This window comes from Equus przewalskii, chromosome 18, assembly GCF_037783145.1.
Source record: "Equus przewalskii isolate Varuska chromosome 18, EquPr2, whole genome shotgun sequence".
Lineage (NCBI taxonomy): Eukaryota > Metazoa > Chordata > Mammalia > Perissodactyla > Equidae > Equus > Equus przewalskii.
The window spans coordinates 37,376,978-37,401,240 of NC_091848.1; the positions used below are offsets into that span (position 1 = coordinate 37,376,978).

The window sequence follows — 24,263 nt, forward strand, 5'->3', positions numbered from 1 at the left end:
TTATGTAGTAGGTACTTCTGGTTAAAATAATGTCTCAACTTCACTTTCAGCTTACAAAGACTTGAGGAACAAATATATATGTTGCTTGCTTGACATTTTATATAGAAGAAATAGTTTGTGTATGAATCCAATTGTAATTGTGGATTTTTAGGATATATCACATTTATAAAAAACTAATAACATGGGGGGCTGGCCCCGTGGCCGAGTGGTTAAGTTCGCGCGCTCTGCTGTAGGCGGCCCAGTGTTTCGTTAGTTCGAATCCTGGGCGCGGACATGGCACTGCTCATCAGACCACGCTGAGGCAGCGTCCCACATGCCACAACTAGAAGAACCCACAACGAAGAATACACAACTATGTACCGGGGGGGCTTTGGGGAGAAAAAGGAAAAAAATAAAAAAAAAATCTTAAAAAAACAAAAACAAAACAAAAAAAAAACTAATAACATGGTAGGTACATAAAGTGCAGTATTATTCAGCCTTAAAGAAGAAGGAAATTTTAATGCATGCTGCATCATGGAAGAATCTTGAAGATATTATACTAAGTGGAATAAATTAGACACAAAAGGACAAATACTGTATGATTCCACTTATATGAGCTTCTTAGACAAGTCAAATTCATGGAGATGGAAAGTAGAAGAGTGGTTGGCAGAGGCTGAGGGGAGGATGAGATGGAAGTTATTGTTTAACAGATACAGTTTCAGTTTCTGAAGATAAAAAAGCTCTGGAGATGGGTGGTGGTGAAAGTTGCACAACACTGTGAGTGTATTTAATGCCACAGAACTGTACACTTAAAAATGGCTAAAATGGGGGCCAGCCCAGTGGTGCAGTGGTTAAGTGCGCACGTTCTGCTTTGGCGGCCAGGAGTTCCCTGGTTCAGATCCCGTGTGTGGACCTACGCACTGCTTGTCAAGCCATGCTGTGGCAGGCGTCCCACATATAAAGTAGAGGAAGATAGGCACGGATGTTAGCTCAGGGCTAGTCTTCCTCAGCAAAAAGAGGAGCATTGATGGGAGATGTTAGCTCAGGGCTAATCTTCCTCAAAAAAAAGGCTAAAATGGTAAATTTTATGTATGTTTTATCATGATAAAAAAAGAAAGGAAACATTTTACGTTTTGCCAAGACAGCATACTGAAAATATAGTAGAGAAATATTTGTGTATCTACTAAATATAATGCATTATGTCATAGGTGTTATCTTCAGGAAAGCAGACTGGACCTTCTAAATTAACAAATGGAAAGAAAGGGTAGGTACTTAAAGAAGTTTTAAACTTCAGGAAATCTCAAGAGGTTTTTCAGATCTTTGGGCTGAACTGAATTTTGCCTACCCCAGAAAACTAGGTGGGTCTCTCCCTTCTCAAAACTCTGGGGAGGAACCTTCCATATCTACCCATGTTGATCAACTGTTTAATAGACTTTAGAATCTTCATTAAGTCCTGTATAAATCCATCTCATACTTGACTGGATGAGCTTTCTTATCCAACCTTTACTGGAAAGAAAATGACTATTTACACTATATTTTGGGGAAAAAAATTATATGTAAAAAATTTTAACAAACTTGTCTTCTAGGATCCATTTAAGAAAGACACCACATTTTAATGCAGATTCTGGCTATCCCATCCATTCTGATTCAGAAAGTCAGGTAAGAGTAAACTGAATAGATGCGATATACAGTATTCTAATTAATCCTCAGGTAAAACCTAGGAAGTGGGAATAAAAATTCAAAGGTAAAGTATTAATTGCCCTAAGGAAGTATGAAGGCTTTTTGCTTTAAAACATGTTTTCCAGCAATAATAATTACTTCTAAATAAAGAAATTTTAAAACTACATAATTTCTTTTTTCCTGCATTAAAATTTTATATACAAATTTCTAAATGACCTTCTCCTTACAGACTGAAACCGTACAAGGGCTTGATGGTTGTGCTTCTTTGCTGCGGGACATTTTGAGAAATGAAGATTCAGGTTTTATTTTTTAAGCTTCTTTGCTGATCACATTTTCTCAATTAAGTAGTTCTCTTAATGCTAATGAATTTTTGTTTGAATTATTAATAGGCTCAGAAATAGCATATTCAGAAAATAGATCTAACCCCAGACCTTTAGAAGGCAAAAGATATAGATCTAAAAAGAGAGGATGTGGAAAACATACTGTTCCTTCAGCAGTCCGGAGAGAAATTTGTAAGTGTTTCTTCTCTTATTTAATTAAATATAATACTTAATTCTGAGGGTTTTGATAAATTATCAGGATTGTGGAGTTGGTCTTTTGGTTTAATAATGTACTGGTTATTCATGTGTATGCATGCTTATGCTTCTCTTTCTCTATTCAGCTTCTAATCGCTGAGTAGTTACTTGGTTTACCATCACTTTCCCAAGAAGAAAAGTAGAAAAAAGTGACTGGGTTTTGCAGGAGAAAAGGTTCAAACTCAGAATGATGTTTGGAATGTATATAGAGTTATCTTTGTTCTCCCTGCCGCTTGTTTCCATAGATAATCACAAATTGGTTGGGTTTCTTGTGTATACTTATTGTTTTAAAATTATTTTGTGTGTATATATCCAAAGTAGTTTCAGTAGCTCAACTTGCTGAGCTGCACAGTTAGAATACATGGTACATAAGGGCGTAAAATTCCAGGTTGGATAGATATGTAAGGAAAGAGGGCCTGCCACTGATTGATGATGAATGTTGTCAAGGATATTTTACACTCTCACAGTTAACTTGCTGACTTAATCAAGTATAATAATTCAGCAAATATTTATGTAATTCAACAATAATGTAGTAATAAGCCAAAGTTTAGAATAAGCAGGGTTTGTTTATGTTGTCCCTTGGAGGCCTGTAGAACAGGATAGCCTAAAATGGAGATGAAAAAGTCCACAATTTTGAATTCAGGTGGACAAGAATGCAGCTAGCTAGTTCCACAGTTCAGGTGGGCCAAAAATGTTAGCACAGCAGTGCATGCTTAGATTCAGCTTAGGCAAGGAGTGAAGTCTAGACAATCATCTACAGTAGTAGCCCTGGATATTAAGAGATCAGGATCCAGGCAAAGAGGCTGAGAAAATGAGGGTAGAACATTCATAGGACTAAAGGCTGATGTTCCAGATGGTCTTGAGTCGGAGAACTAGGGCAGAGGAAACAACTTACTATCCCTTCTTGGAGACCAGTCACATTTAGCCTCTTATTATCTTGACCTGCACTGTTTAAGATGGTAGTCACTAGCTACTTATGGCCGTTGAGCACTTGAATTATGGCTAGTACAACCAAGGAGCTGAATTGTAAATATTATTTAATTTTAATTAATTAAAATTTAAATTTGAAAACCGATACTTGATCCAGTTATTAGAAAACTTTTAAGTATGTTTGGAATAACTTGGTTATGTGAATCTACTTTTTCAACTCTAAATTTTATTAAATCTAAATACAATGAAGTATTTCTGATAAAAATTTAGCATCCAGATTGAGATGTGCTTTGTGTAAAATGCACACTAGATTTAGAGGATTTAACACAAAAAATAAAATATCTCAATTTTTTAAGTTAATTATATGTTGAGATGCTAATATTTTGGATATATTGATTTGAATAAAATATTATAAATTAATTTTACCTATTTCTTTTTACTTTTAATATGGCAACTGGAAAATTTCAGATTGTCTATATGGTTTACGTCATATTTCTATTGGACAATACTGGTCTAAACCAGGAGTCGGCATACTATACCAGTTTTATTTTCTAATGTTTAGTTATTTTATTTATTTTGCAAATAAAGTTTTATCAGAGCACAGCCATGCTAATTCATTTATGTATTTTCTGTGGATGCTTCTGTGCTGCAGTGGCAGAGTTGAGTAGTTGTGATAGAGACCATCTGGGCTGCTAAGCCTAAAATATTTATTCTCTAGCCTTTTAAGAAAAAGTGTGCTAACCCCTGGTCTAAACTCTTCAAGCAGAGGCGTATTTATTGGGGCCCAGTGGACAAGGAATAGAGTCATCGCACCAACTGCCTGTTCCTGCAGTCTCCTACTTTTTTCCTCAAGGCAGCTTGTTTCTTGTCCAGGGTAGCCTTCCTCAAGGAACTCTCATTGGAATGTATGTGGCTGACAATGGTGCCTTGGTAGCAACTTGTTGGGTTCCAGCTTAACTGCTTATTAGTCTGAGTTCCAACAGGAAACAGATGGCAGCACTCAAATTAAGATAATTCAAGGAGGGTTTATTTACAAAGAAACTCATTACAAAGGTTTGTGTATAGGGAAACCTCAAGAGATTGTGCTAGCAGCAGCAGCAGCAGAGCTGTTACCATCCCTAGGCCTTGGGGGATGAGGCGAGGGAGAGGTTGCTGGGACTCAGAAAGAGATGCTGCTGTGTAGAGTAGGCTGCTGTGAGCCGAGCAGTGAGCCTCATTTAAGTAACAAAGCCAACCCAAGGTGGCCTCATAGAGAGGGAGTTGGGAATAACACTCTGACTTTATGCTTCTTCCTTTCCTTGATAATACCAAGACTCCCCTTGGATGGGGCCCAGCCAGAGCCCTGTTCATGAAATAAGTCAGAGAGAGAAAGTCAAATACTGTATGATCTCACTCATAAGTAAAAGATAAAAACAACAAACAAACACAGCAACGGAGATTGGATTGGTGGTTACATAGGGGACAGCGGGGCAGGGTGGGGGGGAAGAAGGGGGAGGGCAAAAGTGGGTATTAGGCTCACATGTGTGGTGATGGAGCATAATTAGTTTTTGGGTGGCGAACATGATGTACTCTACACAGAATTTTAAATATATTACCATGTACATCTGAAAACCATATAATGTTATAATCCAATGTTACTGCGATAAAAAAAAAGACAAGAAAAAAATGTACATCATGTCTGGGATTTGATTTTCAGTCTTACAAGCTAAATAAGTTAGCCTTCCTATGTCATGGATGTTGGCAGGATTAAGACTCCTGGGTCAGAGACAAAGGACTTCATTACTCACAGCACAGCAAACAGCATGTACATCAGCATATTTGTGTTGGCTCCCCCCTTGCCACCAGTTCCCATGGGGGTGATGTGATGGACCCAGATGGATGCTGCGCATGCTGTAGTTTTAAGTTTCAGCAGTGGAACATTGATTTGGGGAATCTCGCTTTGGTAGTAAGCAGTAAGCAAGCCTGTACTTATCTTAAGGGGAAAAGTAGCCTTATCCTTCAGAGTTGCTCACTACAAACACAACCCTAAGAAATGGCCCAGGTGAAGAGCTTAGGTCAAGGCCTTGCTTTCTTGGTATACCCCGCAAGACATGTAGGAGCAGAAGAGACCCTTGAAGGAGTGTCTCTTAACAATGTAATCCGTATAGATCAGCATCCCAGGGAGAGCAGGGTGGAGATGAGTAGAGGATGGATTTGAAGGAGATGAGGGACATCTGGCATTCTGGGTCACTAATAAGTATTAAATTCTTATTTGGATTAGATTCAGATCAGCAGTTGTGGCCTGTGATAGGATATAACATTCTTATCGTCCTTTCCCCTACACTTTCATCAACAGAAGGAAAGACCTACTTCCCATAGGATAGTCTCCTTTACAGTTGCAGCATTAGAAATTAGTTCTCATTGACTTATTAACTCTCAAGGTTGACTCATTAGAAACAGAAGCCTCCTCCCTTTGTTAATTTGCTCTATCGTTTTTAGTTTACCAAACTGTAGCACTATCTAGAAAGGATCATCTTTTTTTGTCTGTGGTGGGTAGCGTTAACCAGTACAAGGTTTTTGCTTTGTTATCACAGGCTCAACAATATACAAAATGACACTCAGCCCTTGCTCTCTTTTCCATCTCTCCACAAGTGAGGTAATCATAAATAGAACTTTAAATAATCTGTTATAGCATGTTGACTAGTATCTGTGTATCATTCTAATTTTAACGCATATTATCTTCCTATTTTATGTTAACCATCTTCTGGGGTGTGATCTCCTTATGTACTTTCTGTCTGGGATCTGCCTGATCATTGAGTGGCTATGGAGGCAAGCCTGCCCATCTTGGTACATACTGGGAGTAAGGAGGCAGAGAGGCAGTTCCGAAAGTGCCTTGAACTTTCTTGAGAGTATTCCTGACATTTAAAGAGAAAATATATTTTTTTTTAATAAGCAACTTTTTACATTTGATAACTGTGTTGACTGCTATGGGCACATAACTCTGCTTTCAGTAACATACGTAATATTGCTGCCCTCACCTTGGGGAGATAAACTACTACAGGCAGAATTTTTTTTTTTATTGAAGTCATAATAGTTTACAAAATTGTGAAATTTCACTTGTACATTGTTATTTGTCCATCACCATATAAGTGCTCCCCTTCACCCTTTGTGCCCACCCCCACCCTCCTTCCCCCTTGTAACCACTGAACTGCAGGCAGAATATTTTGAGCACTGATTACCCCCATCAAGGCCAAGTGTTCTTTTATGTATTTCCGCTTATAATAGGCACCTAGCAGCTCTTACCTGCAGTAGATGTGTGTTCTGTATTTGGGTGGAGGGATTATTCTTAGCTGTCAGACAGTGCTTGAGCATCCAAGAAACAGTGCTGAAGAGCAGCTAGAATTCAAGGACTGAGAAAAGTTTTGTAGATTGAGTAAACGAATGCATCCCTTTTGTGAATTCTGGTTATCAACTGACCCCAATTAGACACATTGCCATCCTAATCTATTAGGTAAAATTTTCACGTAGGGTACTTTCGTATAATGAACAGGAATGAGAAAATATACTCATTTGTATTTGTGTAGTGACAGGTTCATTTTGTTGTTATTGGTTTTTTAATTTTGAAATTGTGTAGTAGTAATATAAATTTAATTTAATTTAATTTAATTTAATTTTTTTGAGGAAGACTAGCCCTGAGCTAACATCTGCCAATCCTCCTCTTTTTGCTGAGGAAGACTGGCCCTGAGCTAAGATCCGTGCCCATCTTCCTCTACTTTATATGTGGGACGCCTACCACAGCATGGCTTGCCAAGCAGTACCATGTCCACACCTGGGATCCAACCGGCGAACCCCGGGCCGCCAAAGCGGGAACATGCGTGCTTAACCGCTGTGCCACTGGACCAGCCCCTCCCCTGCCCATTTTTTGATCAGGTTGTTCGTTTTTTTTGTTGTTGAGTTATATGACTTCTTTATGTATTTTTGAGATTAACCCCTTGTTGGATATAGTATTTGCAAATATTTTCTCCCAGTTGATGGGTTGTTTTTTCATTTTGATCCTGGTTTCCTTTGCCTTGTAGAAGCTCTTTAGTCTGGTGAAGTCCCACTTGTTTATTTTTTCTTTTGTTTCTCTTGCCTTGAGTAAACATGGTATTTAAAAAGATCCTTTTAAGACCAACGTCAAAGAGTGTATTGCCTATATTTTCTTCAGGAGTTTTATGGTTTCATGTCTTACCTTCAACTCTTTAATACATTTTGAGTTCATTTTTGTGGATGGTGAAAAATAATGGTCTACTTACATTCATTTGCATGTGGCTGTCCAGTTTTCCCAACATCATTTATTGAAGATACTTTCCTTTTTCCATTGTATGTTCTTGGCTCCTTTGTTGAAGATTAGCTATCTGTAGATGTGCGGTTTTATTTCTGGGCTTTCAGTTCTATTCCATTGATCTGTGTGTCTGTTTCTGTGCCAGTACCATGCTGTTTTGATTACTGTAGCTTTGTAGTATATTTTGGAGTCAGAGATTGGGATGCCTCCAGCTTTGTTTTTTTTCCTCAGGATTGCTTTAGCTATTTGGGATCTTTTGTTGCCCCTGTAAATTTTAGGACTCTTTGTTCTATTTCTGTGAAGAATGTCATTGAGATTCTGGTTAGGATTGCATTAAATCTGTAGATTGCTTTAGGAAGTATGGAGATTTTAACTCTATTTATTCTTCTAATCCATGTGCATGGAATATCTTTCCATTTCTTTATGTCATCATTGATTTCTTTCAATAACGTCTTATAGTTTTCATTATCGTTCACCTCCTTGGTTAAATTTATTCCTGGTATTTTATTCATTTTGTTGTGATTATCAATGGGATTGTATTCTTGAATTCTCTGTTAGTTCATTATTAGAGGATAGAAATGCAACGAATTTTTGTAAGTTGATTTTGTATCCTGCAACTTTGCTGTTGTTGATTGTTTCTAATAGTTTTCCAATGGATTCTTTATGGTTTTCTATGTATAAAATCATGTTGGCTGCAAACAGCAAGAGTTTCACTTCTTCATTGCCTATTTAGATACCTTTTATTTCTTTTTCTTGCCTAATTTCTCTGGCCAAAACCTCTAGTACTATATTGAATAAGAGTGGTGAGAGTGCGCACCCCTGTCTTGTTCTTGTTCTCAGAAGGATAGCTTTCAGTTTTTCCCCATTGAGTATGATGTTGGCTATGGGTTTGTCATATATAACCTTTATTATGTTGGGGCACTTCCCTTTTAAACCCATTTTATTGGGAGTTTTTATCATAAATGGATGTTGGATCTTGTCAAATGCTTTTTCTGTGTCTATTGAGATGATGATGTGGTTTTTATTCCTCATTTTGTTAAGGTGGTGTGTCTCATTGATTGATTTGCGAGTTGAACCATCCCTGCATCCCTGGTATAAATCTCACTTGATCATGGTGTGTGATCCTTTTAATGTATTGCTATATTTGGTTTGCCAATATTTTGTTGAGGATTTTTGCATCTATGTTCATCAGCGACGTTGGCCTGTAATTTTCCTTCTTTGTGTTGTTTTTGTCTGACTTTGAGATCAGGGTGATGTTGGCCTCATAAAATTAGGAAGTTAGGAAGTGTTCTGTTTTCTTCAGCTTTTTGGAATAGTTTGAGAAGGATAGGTATTAAATCTTCTTTGAATATTTGAATTCAAACATTTGTCTTTGAATTCTCCAGAGAAACCATCTGGTCCTGAACTTTTGTAAGGGAGATTTTTGATTATTGTTTCAATTTCTTTACTTGTGATTGGTCTATTCGGATTCTCTGTTTCTTTTTGATTTCAGTTTTGGGAGGTTGTATGAGTCTAAGAATTTATCCATTTCTTCTAGATTGTCCAATTTGTTGACATATAGTTTTTCATAGTATTCTCTTATAATCCCTTGTATTTCTGTGGTATCTGTTGTAATTTCTCCTCTTTCATTTTTCATTTGTGTGTGTGTGTGTCTGAGGAAGATTGGCCCTGAGCTAACATCTATTGCTAGTCTTTCTTTTTTTGCTTGACGAACATTATCACTGACCCAGCATCAGTGCCTGTCTTCCTCTATTATATGTGGGATGCTGCCACAGTGTGGCTTGATGAGCGGTGCATAGATCTGCATCTAAGATCCGAACCTGAGAACCCCAGGCCACCAAAGTGGAGTGTGCAAACTTAACTGGGCCAGCCCCCATTTCTAAGTTTATTTATATGAGCCTTCTCTCTTCTTAGTGAGTCTGGCTAACGGTTTGTCAATTTTGTTTATCTTCTCAAAGAACCAGCTTTTAGTTTCATTGATCCTTTCTACTGTTTTTTTGTTTTTATTTCACTTATTTCTGATCTAATTTTTATTGTTTCCCTCAATCTGCTGATTTTGGGCTTTCTTCTTCTTTTTCTAATTCTGTTAAGTTTAAGACTGCTTATTTGACATTTTTCTTGTTTGTTAAGGTGGGCCTATATTGTTATGAATTTCCTACTTAGGACTGCTTTTGCTGCATCCCTTATGAGTTGGTATGGTGTATTTTTGCTTTTGTTTGTCTCCAGATATTTTCATTGTTGTCAGGAAAGGTTAGCCCCGAGCTAACACCTGCTGCCAATCCTCCTGTTTTTGCTGAGAAAGATTGACCCTGAGCTAACATCCATGCCCATCTTCCTCTATTTTATATGTGAGACGCATGCCACAGCATGGCTTGGTAAGTGGTGCCATGTCCACACCTGGGATCCAAACCACCGAACCCTGGGCAGCCAAACTGGAACATGCAAACTTAACTGCTGCGCCACTGGGCTGGCCCCGTCCAGATATTTGTTGATTTCTCTTTTAATTTCTTCAGTGATCCGTTAGTTGTTCAGTAGCATGTTGTTTAGTCTCCACATATTTGTCACTTTCCGAACTTTTTTCCTGTAGTTGATTTTGAGTTTCATAGCATTATGGTTGAAAAAGATGCTTGATATGATTTCAGTCTTCCTAAATTTATTGAGGCTTGCCTTGTTTCCCAACATATGGTTTATCCTTGAGAATGTTCTGTGTGCACTTGAGAAGAATGTGTATTCTGCTGTTTTTGGATGGAGTGTTCTATATGTATCTATTAAGTCCATCTGGTCTAGTTTTTCATTTAATTCCACTATTTCCTTGTTGACTTTCAGTCTGGATGATCTATCCATTGCTGTAAGTAGGGTGTTAAAGTCTCCTACTATTATTATGTTGTCATTAATATCTCCTTTTAGGTTTGTTAATAGTTGCTTTATATACTTTGGTGCTCTTTTGTTGGGTGCATATATAAGTGTTGTGTCTTCTTGGTGGAGTGTCACTTTTATCATTATGTACTGCCCCTCTTTGTCTCTCATTGCCTTTTTTATCTTGAAGTCTGCTTTGTCTGATATAAGTATGGCAACACCTGCTTTCTTTTGTTTACCATTAGCTTGGAGTATCATCTTCCATCCCTTCACTCTGAGCCTGTGTTAGTCTTTACAGCTGAGATGTATTTCCTGGAGGCAGCATATCTTTGGGTCTTGTTTTTTACTCCATCCTGCCACTTTGTGTCTTTTGATTGGAGAATTCAATCCTTTTACATTTAGAATTATTATTGCCATATGAGGGCTTAATGCTGCCATTTTATCACTCATTTTCTGGTTGTTCTGTATTTCCTTTGCTTCTCTTCTTGTGTATTTGGGACTGCCAATTCAGTTTGGTAGTTCTCTATGATGGTATTCTCAGTTTTCTCTTTATTTATCATTTGTGTCTCTGTTCTGATTATTTGTTTAGTGGTTACCATGAGGTTTGTATTAAAAATCTCCTAGCTGAGGTAGTCTATGTTCTGATAGCCTCTTATTTCCTTAGGCTAAGCCAATTCCATCCCTTGCCTCTTCCCCTTCTAAGTTATTATTGTCACAACTTATTCCATCTTGTATTGTCAATTTGTGATTAAAGTGATGAGATTATATTTATTTTTGGTGTTTTTCTTCCCTTTGTCTTTAATGTTGTAATTAAGTGTTTGCTAATCTGTTCTAAGAGAGAGCTGCAATTTTCTGATTTTGTCTGCCTATTTATCTGCTTGCTCAAAGCTTTGTAAACCCTTTCTTTTTTGTTTCAGGTATGAGGGCCTTCTCGAGCGTTTCTTGTATGGGGGATCTTGTGGCAGTGAACTCCCTCAGCTTTTGTTTATCTGGGAAAGTTTTTATTTCTTCATCGTACCTGAAGGATAATTTCACTGGATGGAGTATTCTTTCCTGAAAGGTTTTTTTTTTTTTTTTCTGCTTTTTCCCCCCAAATCCCCCCCCAGTACATAGTTGTATATTTTTATTTGTGGGTCCTTCTAGTTGTGGCATGTAGGATGCTGCCTCAGCATGGCCTTGTGAGCAGTGCTATGTCTGCACCCAGGATCCGAACCAGCGAAATCCAAGGCTGCCGAAGTGGAGCGTATGAACTTAACCACTCAGCCATGGGGATGGCCCCTGCTGAAAGTTTTTGTCTTCCAGAATTTTGAATATATCATTCCACTCTCTCATAGCCTATAAGGTTTCTGCTGAGAAATCTGCTGAAATCTTGATAGGGGTTCCTTTGTAAGTTATTTTCTTCTGCCTGCTGCCCTTGATATTTTTTCTTTGTCGTTAACTTTTACCAGTTTTACTACTATATGCCTTGGAGAAGATCTTTTTACATTGATGTAATTAGGAGTTATATTTGCTTCTTTTACTTGTATTTCCAGCTTCTTCCCCAGGTTTGGGAAGTTCTCAGCTATTATTTCTTCAAACAAGCTTTCTATTCCATTTCCCCTTTCTTCTCCCTCTGGAATACCTGTAATCCTATGTTGCATTTTCTAAGTGAGTCAGACATTTCTTGGAGAATTTCTTTATTTCTTTTTAGTCTTAGTTCTCCTCCATCTGCAGCATTTCTATATTTCTGTCCTCCAGGTTGCTAATTCTTTACTCCATAATATTGGCTCTGTTATTCAAGGACTCTTGATTTTTCTTTTATCTCATTCATTGTGTTTTTCATATCCAACATTTCTGATTGGTTTTTCTTTATAGTTTCAATCTCTTTTGTGAAGAATTCCCTCTGTTCATTACTTTTGTTCCTAATTTCATTGAACTGTCTCTCTGAATTTTCTTGTAACTTGTTGAGTTATTTTATGATAGGTATTTTGAATTCTTTATCATTTAGCCTATAAGTTTCTGTGCCTTCAGGATTGATTTCTGGCTGTTTGTCATTTTCCTTCTGGTCTGGAGTACTTTTTTTTTTTTACATGATTTTCCTTGTGTTTTCAGACTTTTTAGAATTTTGGAATAAAAGCTCATTTTTCTTTTTTTAAAGATTGGCACCTGAGCTAACGTCTCTTGCCAATCATCTTTTCTTCTTCTTCTCCCCAAAGCCCCCCAGTACACAGTTGAATATTCTAGTTGTAGATCCTTCTGATTGTGCTATGTGGGATGCCACCTCAGCATGGCTTGATGAGTGGTGCCATGTCTGCAACCAGGATCCAAACTGGTGAGACGCTGGGCTGCCAAAGTGGAGCACACAAACTTAACCACTCGGCTATGGGGCCGGCCCCGCTATGAAGAGTCTTTAAAAAACATTTGGGAAGGGCATCTTATTAGACAGGGAAGTAGATTTTGATGCTGATCGATCTATAGAGTAGTGCTATGTAGAAACCTTTGTTGTTTTCCATGTATTAATTTGTTAATACCAGGCTTCTACTTTGTACTACTTTGTTTGTAGACTAATACAAGACACTATGGGAGAAAATAATGAAGTATAAGATACAGTCCTGCCTAAAGAAGCTTATAGTTTAGTCAGATAGACAAGAGAATGAAAGATAAGGAGTATGGTGCAATTTGCAAGTGATATTCGATTTGTATAGACAATATGTGCTGTGGGGTGGTGAAGAGCAGTCACTGGGCCGGAATGATTGGAAAAGGCTTCATGGAAGAGAGAAGCCTTCAGATGAGCCTTGGTGAGTGCGTAGATTGAATTGGAAGGAATGGTTCATTGTGAGTAGTGCTATAGGAAGATGAGAAAAGCTCGTTGAGTGTCTCAATTGGCCTGACTGGAATGAAAAATTTGAGTTGGGGGTGATGGGAAGATGGCTGGAAACATATGCTGTGGTCAGGCTTTGGAGACTTTAAGTGCCAGGTTAAGGTTTTGTCTGAGGGTCCAGTGTGTAGATTAAGTGAACTTTTTAGGTTTAATTTTTTCTTTTAACATAATCAAAGCATCAGTATTGTTACAAAGCATTCTGTCTTTCTCGTTCCATTTTCCCCTAAGAGCGTGAACTGGACAAGGAGCAAAGTGAAAGAGTTTTATTGGATTTTAGAGACAAATAGCACCCTTAAGAGGGGTCTTATAATTGAAGGAGAGATTTTACAAATAGCATTTAATAGAGATTTTAATGACATACTATAGATAATTTTTGACTAGGGAACTTACTTAATTCATTCCCTACTTTAAAAAAGTATTTGAGGGGCCCGGCCCCATGGCCGAGTGGTGAAAGTTCCATCTGCTCCACTTCGGTGGCCCCGGTTCATGGGTTCGGATCCTGGGCGCAGATCTACTCCACTCACCAACCACGCTCTGGAGGTGTCCCATATACAAAAAAATAGAGGAAGATAGGCACAGATGTTAGCTCAGGGCTAATCTTCCTCAAGCAAAAAAAAAGAGGAGGATTGGCAACGGATGTTAGCTCAGAGCAAATCTCCCTCAGCAAAAAGGAAAAAAAAGTATTTGAGGTGATTTTCTTTAGGGGGTGATAGTGGTAAAGCCCTTCTGTAAAGTATATGATGAATTGAGCTACTTCTGAGAGTCTTTTTTCCTCAATATCTTATGGTAAAAGTTTTTGAAGAATCCTATTTCAAGAACTTTTTTCCTTCTTCCATGTTAGTATCTTCAGATAATAAGAAACAGGTACCAAATGAAGCTTCTGCTGGAAGTGAAAGAGACTCATCAGACGTCGTACAAAATTGGTCATTGCAAGATCATTATAGAATGTATTCACCCATAATATACCAAGCCCTCTGTGAGCATGTGCAGACCCAGATGTCGCTGATGAATAACTTGGCTTCAAAGAACAGCCCTAATGGGATTTCTGCTGTACCTTGCCACAGTGTGTCTGGTTCTGGTTAGTATGAATGATGTTTTAAAAAGCATGAATATAAGCTCTTCTTAAGTTGCTTGGTTATCATATAAGCAGTATGAGATGTGAATGACTTTTTTTTCCTCTTGCCTTTTAGAATCTCAGGCAACTCTCCATTCTGATTATGGCTTATCTACTTCCACCCCAGTCCGGTTACCTCAGCAGCCACCCTGCCCTCCAATGGTTCCTTCTGTGGGTATAGTTTATGTACTATACAAGTAATTATTTGCTTTTAGAAATTGTCATCTTGGGGCCGGCTCTGTGGCCGAGTGGTTAAGTTTGCGCACTCCGCTTCAGCGGCCCAGGGTTTCGCCAGTTTGGATCCTGGGCATGGACATGGCAGCACTCATCAAGCCATGCTGAGGCAGCATCCCACATGCCACAGGTAGAAGGACCGACAACTAAAAATATGCAGCTATGCACTGGGGGCGCTTTGGGGAGAAAAAGGAAAAATAAAATCTTAAAAAAAAAAAAAAGAAATTGTCATCTTAAGAGGGAAAAGTGAATTTACTGATTATATCTTAATGCCCTAGGATGTAAAGACCAATTATTTTTTCAAGTTATTTTTTATTAGAGAAGTTTTACCTATTTATTAAGGACAATGGTGAGGAGGGAAAAGGGAAAGAAATCAGTAGAAAAAAGAAATTGCCCATACCCACCACCCAAGCCCAGTTGCTGTTATCACATTAATAGAATGCTTTCTAATCATTTGCTTGCTTGCTTGCTTTTTTCTTTCTTTTTTTTTGGTGAGGAAGATTGGCCCTGAGTTAACATCTTTTGCTCATCTTCCTCTTTTTTGCTTGGGGAAGAGTAGCCCTGAGCTAACATCTGTGCCAGTCTTCCTCTCTTTTGTATGTAGGTTGCCACCACAGCATAGCTTGATGAGTGGTGTAGGTCCATGCCCGGGATCCGAACCCACGAACCCCAGGCCACCAAAGCGTAGCACACCAAATTTAACCACTATGCCACTGGGCTGACCTCTCATTTTCTTTCTTTTTAAAATGTATTCATAATTAAATGTATGCAGTTTTATATACTGCCTTTTCACTTAACATTTTATTGTAAACATGTTTCTCAATTGATATATACCTTTTGTAAATTTTTAGTAAGTTGTTAATATTCTATTCATGGATATACTCTAGTCTGTGTAACTACTTCCCTATGGTTAGACATTTAAGTGGCAGTCAGTTTTTTACTACCGTAACATTTCTGTAGATATGTTTGTGCAAAAGCTTTTTGTTATGTTTGAGTTTATTTTCTTACAGTATAATTTCCCAAATTGGAAGTTTGTTTTAGTACCAAAGTGGACTGATTTTTGATGCCTTTAAACCATGTATGATATTTGCAAACAATCTATTTTACCATAGCTTCATAATGTTCCCATATTGCAGAGTGGACTAATTAAGCTATAAAAACCTAGAATATTGTGCTAAGGGGAAATCCAGCTTACTCACTGATGATCTGTAACTCTACCCTGAAAAAGTCCTGTTCTTATGTTTCCGGTTTGAGTTTATTACAGTTAATGTCTACAAGTCACTACTCACATTTTTGAAGTCTTAACTTGTTTTTTTTTCTTTAGGAAGTTCAGACTGATGGTGACAACCAGTTTGCACCACAAGATAAAACAATTTCTGTGGACTGTACTGATGTCCAAAAGAATTCCTTCAGAACCGGTCTCGGATTTCCACGTAACCTGTGCAAAACTGACAAACCAGTTGTTCCAACGTTTCAGCAGCTGGGTCTTGCTGATGGGATTCTGCCACAACAAGGAGTTTCTAAGGAGCCAGACCTACTGAAGTGTTTCCAAACATACATGAATCTATTGCATTCTCATCCAGACAGTCAGATACACCAAAGCCCCACTCTATTACAGCCAGTTTTCTTGGCCACTAATGAAGAAAAATGTGCCAAAGAACAAATTGGAGAGGTCACAAGTGAAGGAAAGGATTTAAAGATATGTGTGCATGATTCAAGAATAAAGGATGTGCAGAAGGCAAAAAATATGAACCAGAGTGCTGAAAAAGTTAGAACTATCAAGTATTTGTTGGGGGAGCTCAAAGCCCTGGTGACAGAACAAGGTGAAGAGCCTGTCTTTAATTTTCTGTAGCGTGGTGTTAATGCTGAATAGCAGCCTCATAGTATTTAGTCAGCGTTTAAATTTAGGATAACTACCTGGAGTTTGTGGTATATTTGGGGAAGTAACCCAAACCTTTTTGTCCCCTTTTCAGTTTGCTTTTGGGATTTTTTTATTAAATGAAGAAAAATGTCTTAGGTGGAGTTAGGAAACGTTTGAGCCAGGTTGTATTCATTTGTTTTCATTGTGTGTGTATATTCTAAATAATGGCTTTTGCTTGGAATGAGTTACAGATTTGTCATCTAGAAAACACAGTAATTGATTGTGGAAGCACTCATTGAATACCTAATATTTGCAGACTGACAAAAAGAAATACCAAATCTTAAAATGTATCTATAGGAATACAGCACTATTAATCCAAAGGTTTAATATATTAAAATCTATATGCTTTTACACCTTCAACTTATTACTGTTCTCTTAACCAAATTCTCCATCATGGCAACAACAATAATCATAGTAACAATATTAGCTATCATTTATTGACTAAATGATATCTATTGGCGTGAGGGAGTGCCCGGCGCTGTGCTAAGTTTTTTATGTTCGTTATCTCATTTAATCCTCACAGCAACCCTAAGAGGTACTGATATTGCCCCCATTTCACAGATGAGGAAACTGAGACCTGGAGAACAGTCTCATTTAATTCTCTCAGCAACCCTGTGAGGTACTGTTGTTGTCTCCATTTAACCAGAAAGAAGTCTAGGCTTGGGGCCAGCCCATGGCTGAGTGGTTAAGTTCACGTACTCCGCTTCCGTGGCCCAGGGTTTTGCTGTTTTGGATCCTGCGCACGGACATGGCACCGCTCATTAAGCCGTGCTGAGGCAGCGTCCCACATGCCACAACTAGAAGGACCCACAACTAAAATATACAACTATGTATTGGGGGGCTTTGGGGAGAAAAAAGAAAAATAAAATCTTAAAAAAAAAAAAGTCTACACTTGAAGGGTTAAGTAATTTGACTAAGGTTATAGTGCTAGAAAATGGTGGAGCCCTGGTCTTTGCTTCCTTCTCTTATGTGCAAGACTCCCCCCCACCCCCACGGAGCACTGGTGGCGGGCTGCTCGGCAGCTGGGCACAGTCGTTTGCTGTGTGCATGGACTTTTTATCAGGGTGTAAAAGTACCCATGGGATTGCTAAAGTTTTGTAATTTAGGGTATACTTTCTACCTCTTTTGGGTATCAGACAGTTAATATTATAATTATTAAATGTTTTAAGTCCACTGAAAATTTGAATAGAAATCAAGGGACAAAAATAAAAGGACAAGAGATCTAAAATCCGTCTTCTCCCTCTGTCTGTTTACACCTCCAAAACCGCCCACTCCCCACAATTAATGACAAAAATGGTGCTGCGTTTGATGCTGCTTCAAATGGGGGGTGGCGGGTTGTGTTAAATCTACTTTATAAATTTAAATAATAAAACCTTATCTTAGTAGGCCCTCCCTCAATATTTTGCCAAACTGAATCACCTAAAGTGAATTATTTGCTTATGCCAGGATCCAAGATTGTGGTGTAAATGTTCACACTGTAATCCTGCAGTGGTTACAGGAGTCCAGTCATCCTTTGATGAGGTGAACTGGAGGTGTGTGTAAACTGTCTTCCTACTAGACTCTCTGACTGAAAAAAGATCACACTTAATCCTGTGATCTAAGATTACTCTTTAGTTTGCTGAATTTAATTCTTTAGAATTCTTCTGAATAACCAAATGCAGGCAGCAGGAAAGGGGAAATTGGATTTGTGTATTTATAAATGAGTTGAGCTTAATTACAGCAAGTATGTACATATCTGAAAAATTTTCTCTTTTGGTAATACACATGAATAATCTTATCCAAAAGCAATTTATAATATTGTTTTTACTCATTTCTTCTGCCTTTTATAGAGGATCCAGAACTTCAGAGGTTGGTTACAGAGTTGGAGGCGTGTATATCTCTGCTTCCAGCAATAAGTGGAAATACAAATATTCAAGTTGAAATAGCACTGGCCGTGCAACCACTGAGAAGTGAAAATGCTCAGTTACGCAGGTAAGAATTGCTCTTTGAATATTTTTTTCTTTATGCAAAAGTGTCCCATGGCCAGAGCAAAGGTGCCAAAAGAGATATCTAGGACTCCATAAGGAAAACAGATTTACTGTCTTACTGTGTTTCTACTTTTTCTCCATTTTCCAGACATCGCCAGCATTCTCTAACTCTTGCATTAATGCTGCCCACTTGTACATATTTTCTCTCACCTCTTTTACCTCCGTGGTTGCTTGGTTGGTAGTGTATAGAGAGGGAAATGAAGTACCTCATGCTATTCATCCGGGTAGTCTAGCCACGCTGCAATAACAAACTCCACAGTCTCAGTGGCACAGCACAGCAGAAGTTTATTTCTTCCTCATGCCAAGCCCAACACGCTCTTTTTCATCCTATGACTCAGGATTTAGGTCCCTCCATTTTATGAGGCCACTGTCTCAATGTGTGCTTTTCAGGAGAAAGAAGGTGGATATGGCACACCAACTCTACATGCCTCGGTCCAGAAGTGACAGTCTCACTTCTACTTAGATTTTGTAGGCTAAAACGCGGCATATGGTCCTGCCTAATATAAAGATGTGGTGCATAGCATTCTCCCATACTTCCCATACACCTGGAGGGAAAGGAGAACCTGATAAGGGTGAGCACCAGTGGGCCACCACACTCAGACATAGGATAAAACTCATTTAAATTCTTAGATTTGGTTTTTAGGCCACCTTAGTTTGTGTTGGATTTATAGTCTTAATTTGTTTAGGAAAGATATAAACCAGAGATTGAATTTTGAAATACAGAAATCACTTATATATTATCAGTAATAGCTTCACTTTGAATGTGTCAGTGATGACCACCAAGGCCACCACTCACTGTTTATCAGTGTAGTTTGCAGAGAATTGGAGCACATTTTCAGTGTTTCTACAGCACTGCAGTTAGACTGTGCCCTGAGGGGGTATTACAGTTACATGAGCTATAGGCATTGTACCAGATAGAACCTGCACAAACATTTTCAAGAAACTAGAAAGCAATAAAATAGGATTCTTCGTTGGTGAGTAGCTTAAAATTGTGGATCTGGAGCCTTCAAAGGCACAAGACCTAGTGAGATTTATTTGCTTAGGATTATTTCTCTAAAGATTGTTAGTCTTTAGATACTATGATATAAGATGGGTTTCCCGGGTTTAAATTCTAATAATACTGCCTTCAGTCCTGACCTGAGGGATCCCTATAATAGCATTAGGTTTTGAAAATCAAAACCAGGTACAAATAGTGGTAGTGGTAATAGCCAATACTGCTACTAAAAGGAGCTGAATGATTCTTATGTGCCAGGCTATTGTCCTTTGTATGGCTCATCTCCTTAAATTCTCACAGCAGCTCTCTGAGGTAGATCTTATGTTATTCTCATTTACCAATGAGGAAACCAAGGCACAGAGAGGTTATGTAGCTTGCCCAAGGTCACAGACCCTAAGAAGTGACAGACACGAAACTCAAACCCAGGCAGTTTGATTTTAGAGTACAGTAATCTTAATTTCTGCACTTGTACGTTACGTCTGCTAGGAAGTAGAAACTAACTTATTTATACTTCAATATTTAGGTGTATTTTATGGAATAAAATAATATACTATAAGCCATTTGAAATAAACAAGCATGTTTTTAAAGATATGACTATCAAATAATTGGTTTCTTAAATAAGCATACCAGAACTTAGTCTCAGAATAGTCTCTACTTTAACATCCTCACCATGGGAAATAGCAATGGTTCATATTTATTTACTTTCCTTAGAACATTTTAGAATTGTTTTAGGAGCTAACCTATAAGCAACTCAAGAAAGCGAGATGTACTGCTTTATTGGTCACTGCTTGTTTTTAATTTGTTTTTTTAAAGATTTTATTTTTCCTTTTTCTCCCCAACGCCCCCCAGTACATAGTTGCATATTTTTAGTCGTGGGTCCTCCTAGGTGTGGCGTGTGGGAGGCCACCTCAGCATGGCTTGATGAGCGGTGCCATATCCGTGTCCAGGATCCAAACTGACTAAACACTGGGCCGCCAAAGTGGAATGCGCGAACTTAACCACTTGGCCACTGAGCCAGCCCCGTTTTTAATTTTTTTTAAAGGGTATTAGTTTGATTTCTAACCTCATTCTTCAGACTTAGCCCCCGAGCTTTTTGGCTCTATCTCTTTGGAGGACAAAGATTATATATCATGCTATTGCTACTGTTTACTTGACCTTCTAAAAATGAAATTATTGAAAAATAAAGAATTTGTTAGATATGCTCTTTTTAGCAGAATGAAGTTTCCAGCAGAGGTGTAGGAATTCTTGTGTGTCTTTGATAATCTTTATTTCTAAAGAATCATCTGTAATCTTCATTAACGATGGAAGAATGCATAGGCTCATTCAAAACTGTTTGTTAGCATTTTCAGTCAAAAAACATTATTTTTTGTGTTTGGACATTTAGAAACTACATGTTTCCTTTTAGCGAGAAAGTTGATTTTTGAGGACTTTCTTAGAGTTTATTGCCATCTTGTGGCTCAAAAAAAAAAATAGCTGGGTGCATTGTTTCTATGGCATTTGGGCATTTTTTGGCATTTTCAGCTAGACACTTTTTATTTGGGACGCCTGACACCGTGCTCAACATTTAACCTTTCTGATCCCTCCCTACCCATAAAATGTCCATAGTGCTGCATTCATTGTGACCACCAAAAGCCCTGGCACATTCCCAGATTTCCTAGATGAGGGTTGACAGGTTCCGGTTAAGAACCATTGAGTTAGAGAGCTCTGATTTATAGGGCAAGTTAGACTTCATGAACACTTCCTGGCCGTAGACTCAAATACAAGACCATTATATACTCATGCAGAACAAAAAAATGAAATAGGAGTGAGTGGGAGGAGCCAGGTGTGCACTCAGTCTTTTGGCTTGATAATTTGACAGATGGTAACATAAATCTTCCAGATGGAGCTACTAGATGAAGAATAGATTGTTTATTTTTTTTATTTCATTTTCTTTTTGAGTTAGGAAATATAATGGGAGAGCTGGTGAGTTAAGATTTAAGTTAAGTGAATTAGGATTAGACATGCTGAGTGTGTCATTTACATCATCTGGTGATGTGTATGGTGTAAGTGGAGCACTAGAACAAGATCCAGGATGGAAAGGTAGACTTGAGGGCCATTCGTGAACACATTTTTATTGAGCTTTTACTAGAGATTTGGCACTGTTGTAGGCACTGGAGACAGTAGTGAGTAAAAGCAAGTGACTTGTTATCAGCCTGTAAGTGGTACCTTCACCAAGAGGGCATAGAGTGTGAGCACAGCCAAGGGAGAGTTGCTGGGGAAGAACAGCTTTTTAAGGAAAGAACACAGCAAGAGGAGCCTGTGAAAGAAACCCGAGAAGGAACAAGTAGGGAAGTGGCAGGAAGACTGGGAGAGAGTGACGTCACAAAACCTAGGGGAAGAAAGCCTTTATAGGAGAGATCTTTACATAACATTCAAAATAAACAAACTGACAAAAGGGGCAAAGGTAGGTCAAGAATAAACATCACAAGACAAATCTCCCAAAGAGAACCCAGGAAAATGTTAAACAGCAAGCCATAGTCTCAAGGAAATTAATGATAATAGAATCTCTCTCAGAGGCAGAAAGAGATTGAAAAAGTGCTTAAAGAAGAAAAAACAGTAAAAGGAGAAGAAAAGTGAATTAGGTGAGCTCAGGAAAATAAAAGAGAAAAGCAAAAGTGTTACAAAAATGAAAGTCCCATTAGAAACAAACAAAATTAACACCAAACAAACGCCAAGTCAGGGATATTTTATTCCAGTAGAACCTAAACAATATGAAGGCTGAATTTTGTTGTTGTTTTATTTTTTTGGGGTTTTGCTTTTTTCCCTCAAATCTTTCTGTTTCAATTGGTACTAAATTCATAGTTCTGTGTCTCCTACGAGCCTTGGCTTATTTTTTTTCCCATATCCTTTTTTAAAACAATTTACTAATTTATTTTTACTGTGGTAAAATACAAATGACATAGTATTTCTCTTTTTAACCATTGGGAAGTGTACATTTCAGTGGCATTAAATACATTCACAGTACTGTGTACCCATAACCAAAATCTGTACCCCAAACTTTTTCATCCCCAACATAAACCCTGTACCCATTAAACAGTAACTCTCCTTCTTTCTTCCCCCAGCTCTGGGTAACCTCTGTTCTCCTTTCTGTCTCTGTGGATTTGAGAAGGCTAAATGTTCATCTTTTTTGTTTGCTGCTGTATTTCCAGTGCTGAGAATTGTGCCTAGCATTCACTCTAATAAATATTTTTTAAATGATTGAATGCATGATGGATAAGCTTGAAGAAATCATACCGAACAAAATAGAAAAAGAAGGATCTAAAAATTATTATAAAGAACATGATACAATTTATGGAAGAGAATCAAAAGAGATGCAAAATTGGTATAATTAGTGTTCCTGAAAAAGAGAACACAACGAATGTATTGAAGACAATATTAAAAGATATATAAATAAAGGGAAATTTACTAATCTAAAGATCTGTGTCAGCAGATCGATAGGGCATACAAGATCCCAAAAAAACTGCAAAATGATCAACACCAAGACATATGCTGGTAAAGTTACTACACCTTAAGGACAAAAAAAGTTAACTTTTATAGAAACTCAGAAGAAAAGGCAAATCACATGTAAAGAGAAAAATATCAGACTGGCTTCACCCTTTTCACAGCAATATTCGTTTCCAAAAGATCATAGAACATCATTTACAAAGTTCTAAAGGAAAGAAAGTATGCCCCAAGAATCTCCTGTGTGGTCCAGCTGTCCTTTTAGCATAAAGGCAGTAGTCATATTCTCAAGTGTGCAAGAACTTAGGAAATATAGCACGTTGGGACTCCTTTAAAAACAGAAAAAAATTCTTAATGGCAAAGTCCAGTCAACCAAGATATGAATTCAGATGAAGGAGTGGATTAGAGGTGAACATTCAGTCTACACATAGAACTAAGACAACTGGCAATTATGGTTACAGAGTAGAAGGTGTTAGTAATCTTGACAATATAAATTCCAAAATCAACTTTTTTTTGTATCCTGTTTCCTTTATTTTAGGTTATTTAGATATAGTATTTTTTAAAGTAAAGAAACATTTGCCTAAAGTTTTTTAGTTCTGATTTCATTTTACTTTTCCTTCAGTTAAAATCATGTAATCCTAAATTCAATACATAATATTTTGAAATAGTATTTGTAATATTATCCCATTATTTTAAAATACTATTCGGCTAATTTTTTCTCTCTGAATATGCTAGGAAAATGTCTCAAGATACCCAGCAAATAATGATTATTATTTCTGTTCAGTCTTGTGCTGGAGGTTCTAACCAGTGCAATAAGACAAGGAAAAGAAGTAAAAGCCAATCGCTTTGGGAATTAATGAAGTAAAACTGTCTTATTCACAGTACGAGTCTTTGTAGAAAATCCTGTGAAACCTACAAAAAAGCTAGTAGAATTAATAAGTGAGTTTAGCATGGTTGCAGGAAATGAGATCAGTGTACAGAAGGCAATTATATTTCTATAGACTAGCAATGAACAATTTGAAATGAAATTTAAAATCCGTTCTATTTTCTGTAGCATCAAAAAATATGAGCAATTTAGGGATAAATTTGATAAAGATGTGTAAGACTTGTATGCTGAAAACTATAAAACATTACTGAGAAGAATTAAAGAAAACATATAAATGAGAGATAAACCAGACCCATAGAGTATAGTATTTATTATTGTGAAGATGTCAGTTTTCCCTAAACTGATCTATAGATTCTGTACAATTCCAGTGAAAAACCCAGCAGGCTTTTTTATAGAAAGTGATTCTAAAATTTATATGGAAATT

At 37.6% G+C, this 24,263-nt stretch overlaps 1 protein-coding gene across 6 annotated transcripts in view; it reads left to right on the forward strand.

Moving 5' to 3' along the window:
* The window catches only part of CCDC14 (coiled-coil domain containing 14), a 45,615-nt gene that overhangs the window by 5,472 nt on the left and 15,880 nt on the right, over positions 1-24,263 (forward strand). Inside the window, exons 2-10 of one of the 6 annotated variants that reach the window (XM_070583718.1) lie at positions 1,188-1,243; positions 1,566-1,638; positions 1,889-1,958; positions 2,049-2,171; positions 11,241-11,383; positions 14,025-14,261; positions 14,374-14,468; positions 15,856-16,354; positions 18,282-18,423. In XM_070583718.1, coding sequence (XP_070439819.1) covers positions 11,362-11,383; positions 14,025-14,261; positions 14,374-14,468; positions 15,856-16,354; positions 18,282-18,423 — 995 coding nt within the window. In that variant the 5' untranslated portion in view covers positions 1,188-1,243; positions 1,566-1,638; positions 1,889-1,958; positions 2,049-2,171; positions 11,241-11,361. The remainder of the gene's footprint in view (positions 1-1,187; positions 1,244-1,565; positions 1,639-1,888; positions 1,959-2,048; positions 2,172-11,240; positions 11,384-14,024; positions 14,262-14,373; positions 14,469-15,855; positions 16,355-18,281; positions 18,424-24,263) is intronic. The other 5 variants (XM_008514705.2, XM_070583719.1, XM_070583720.1 and 2 more) reach the window with 5 other exon arrangements.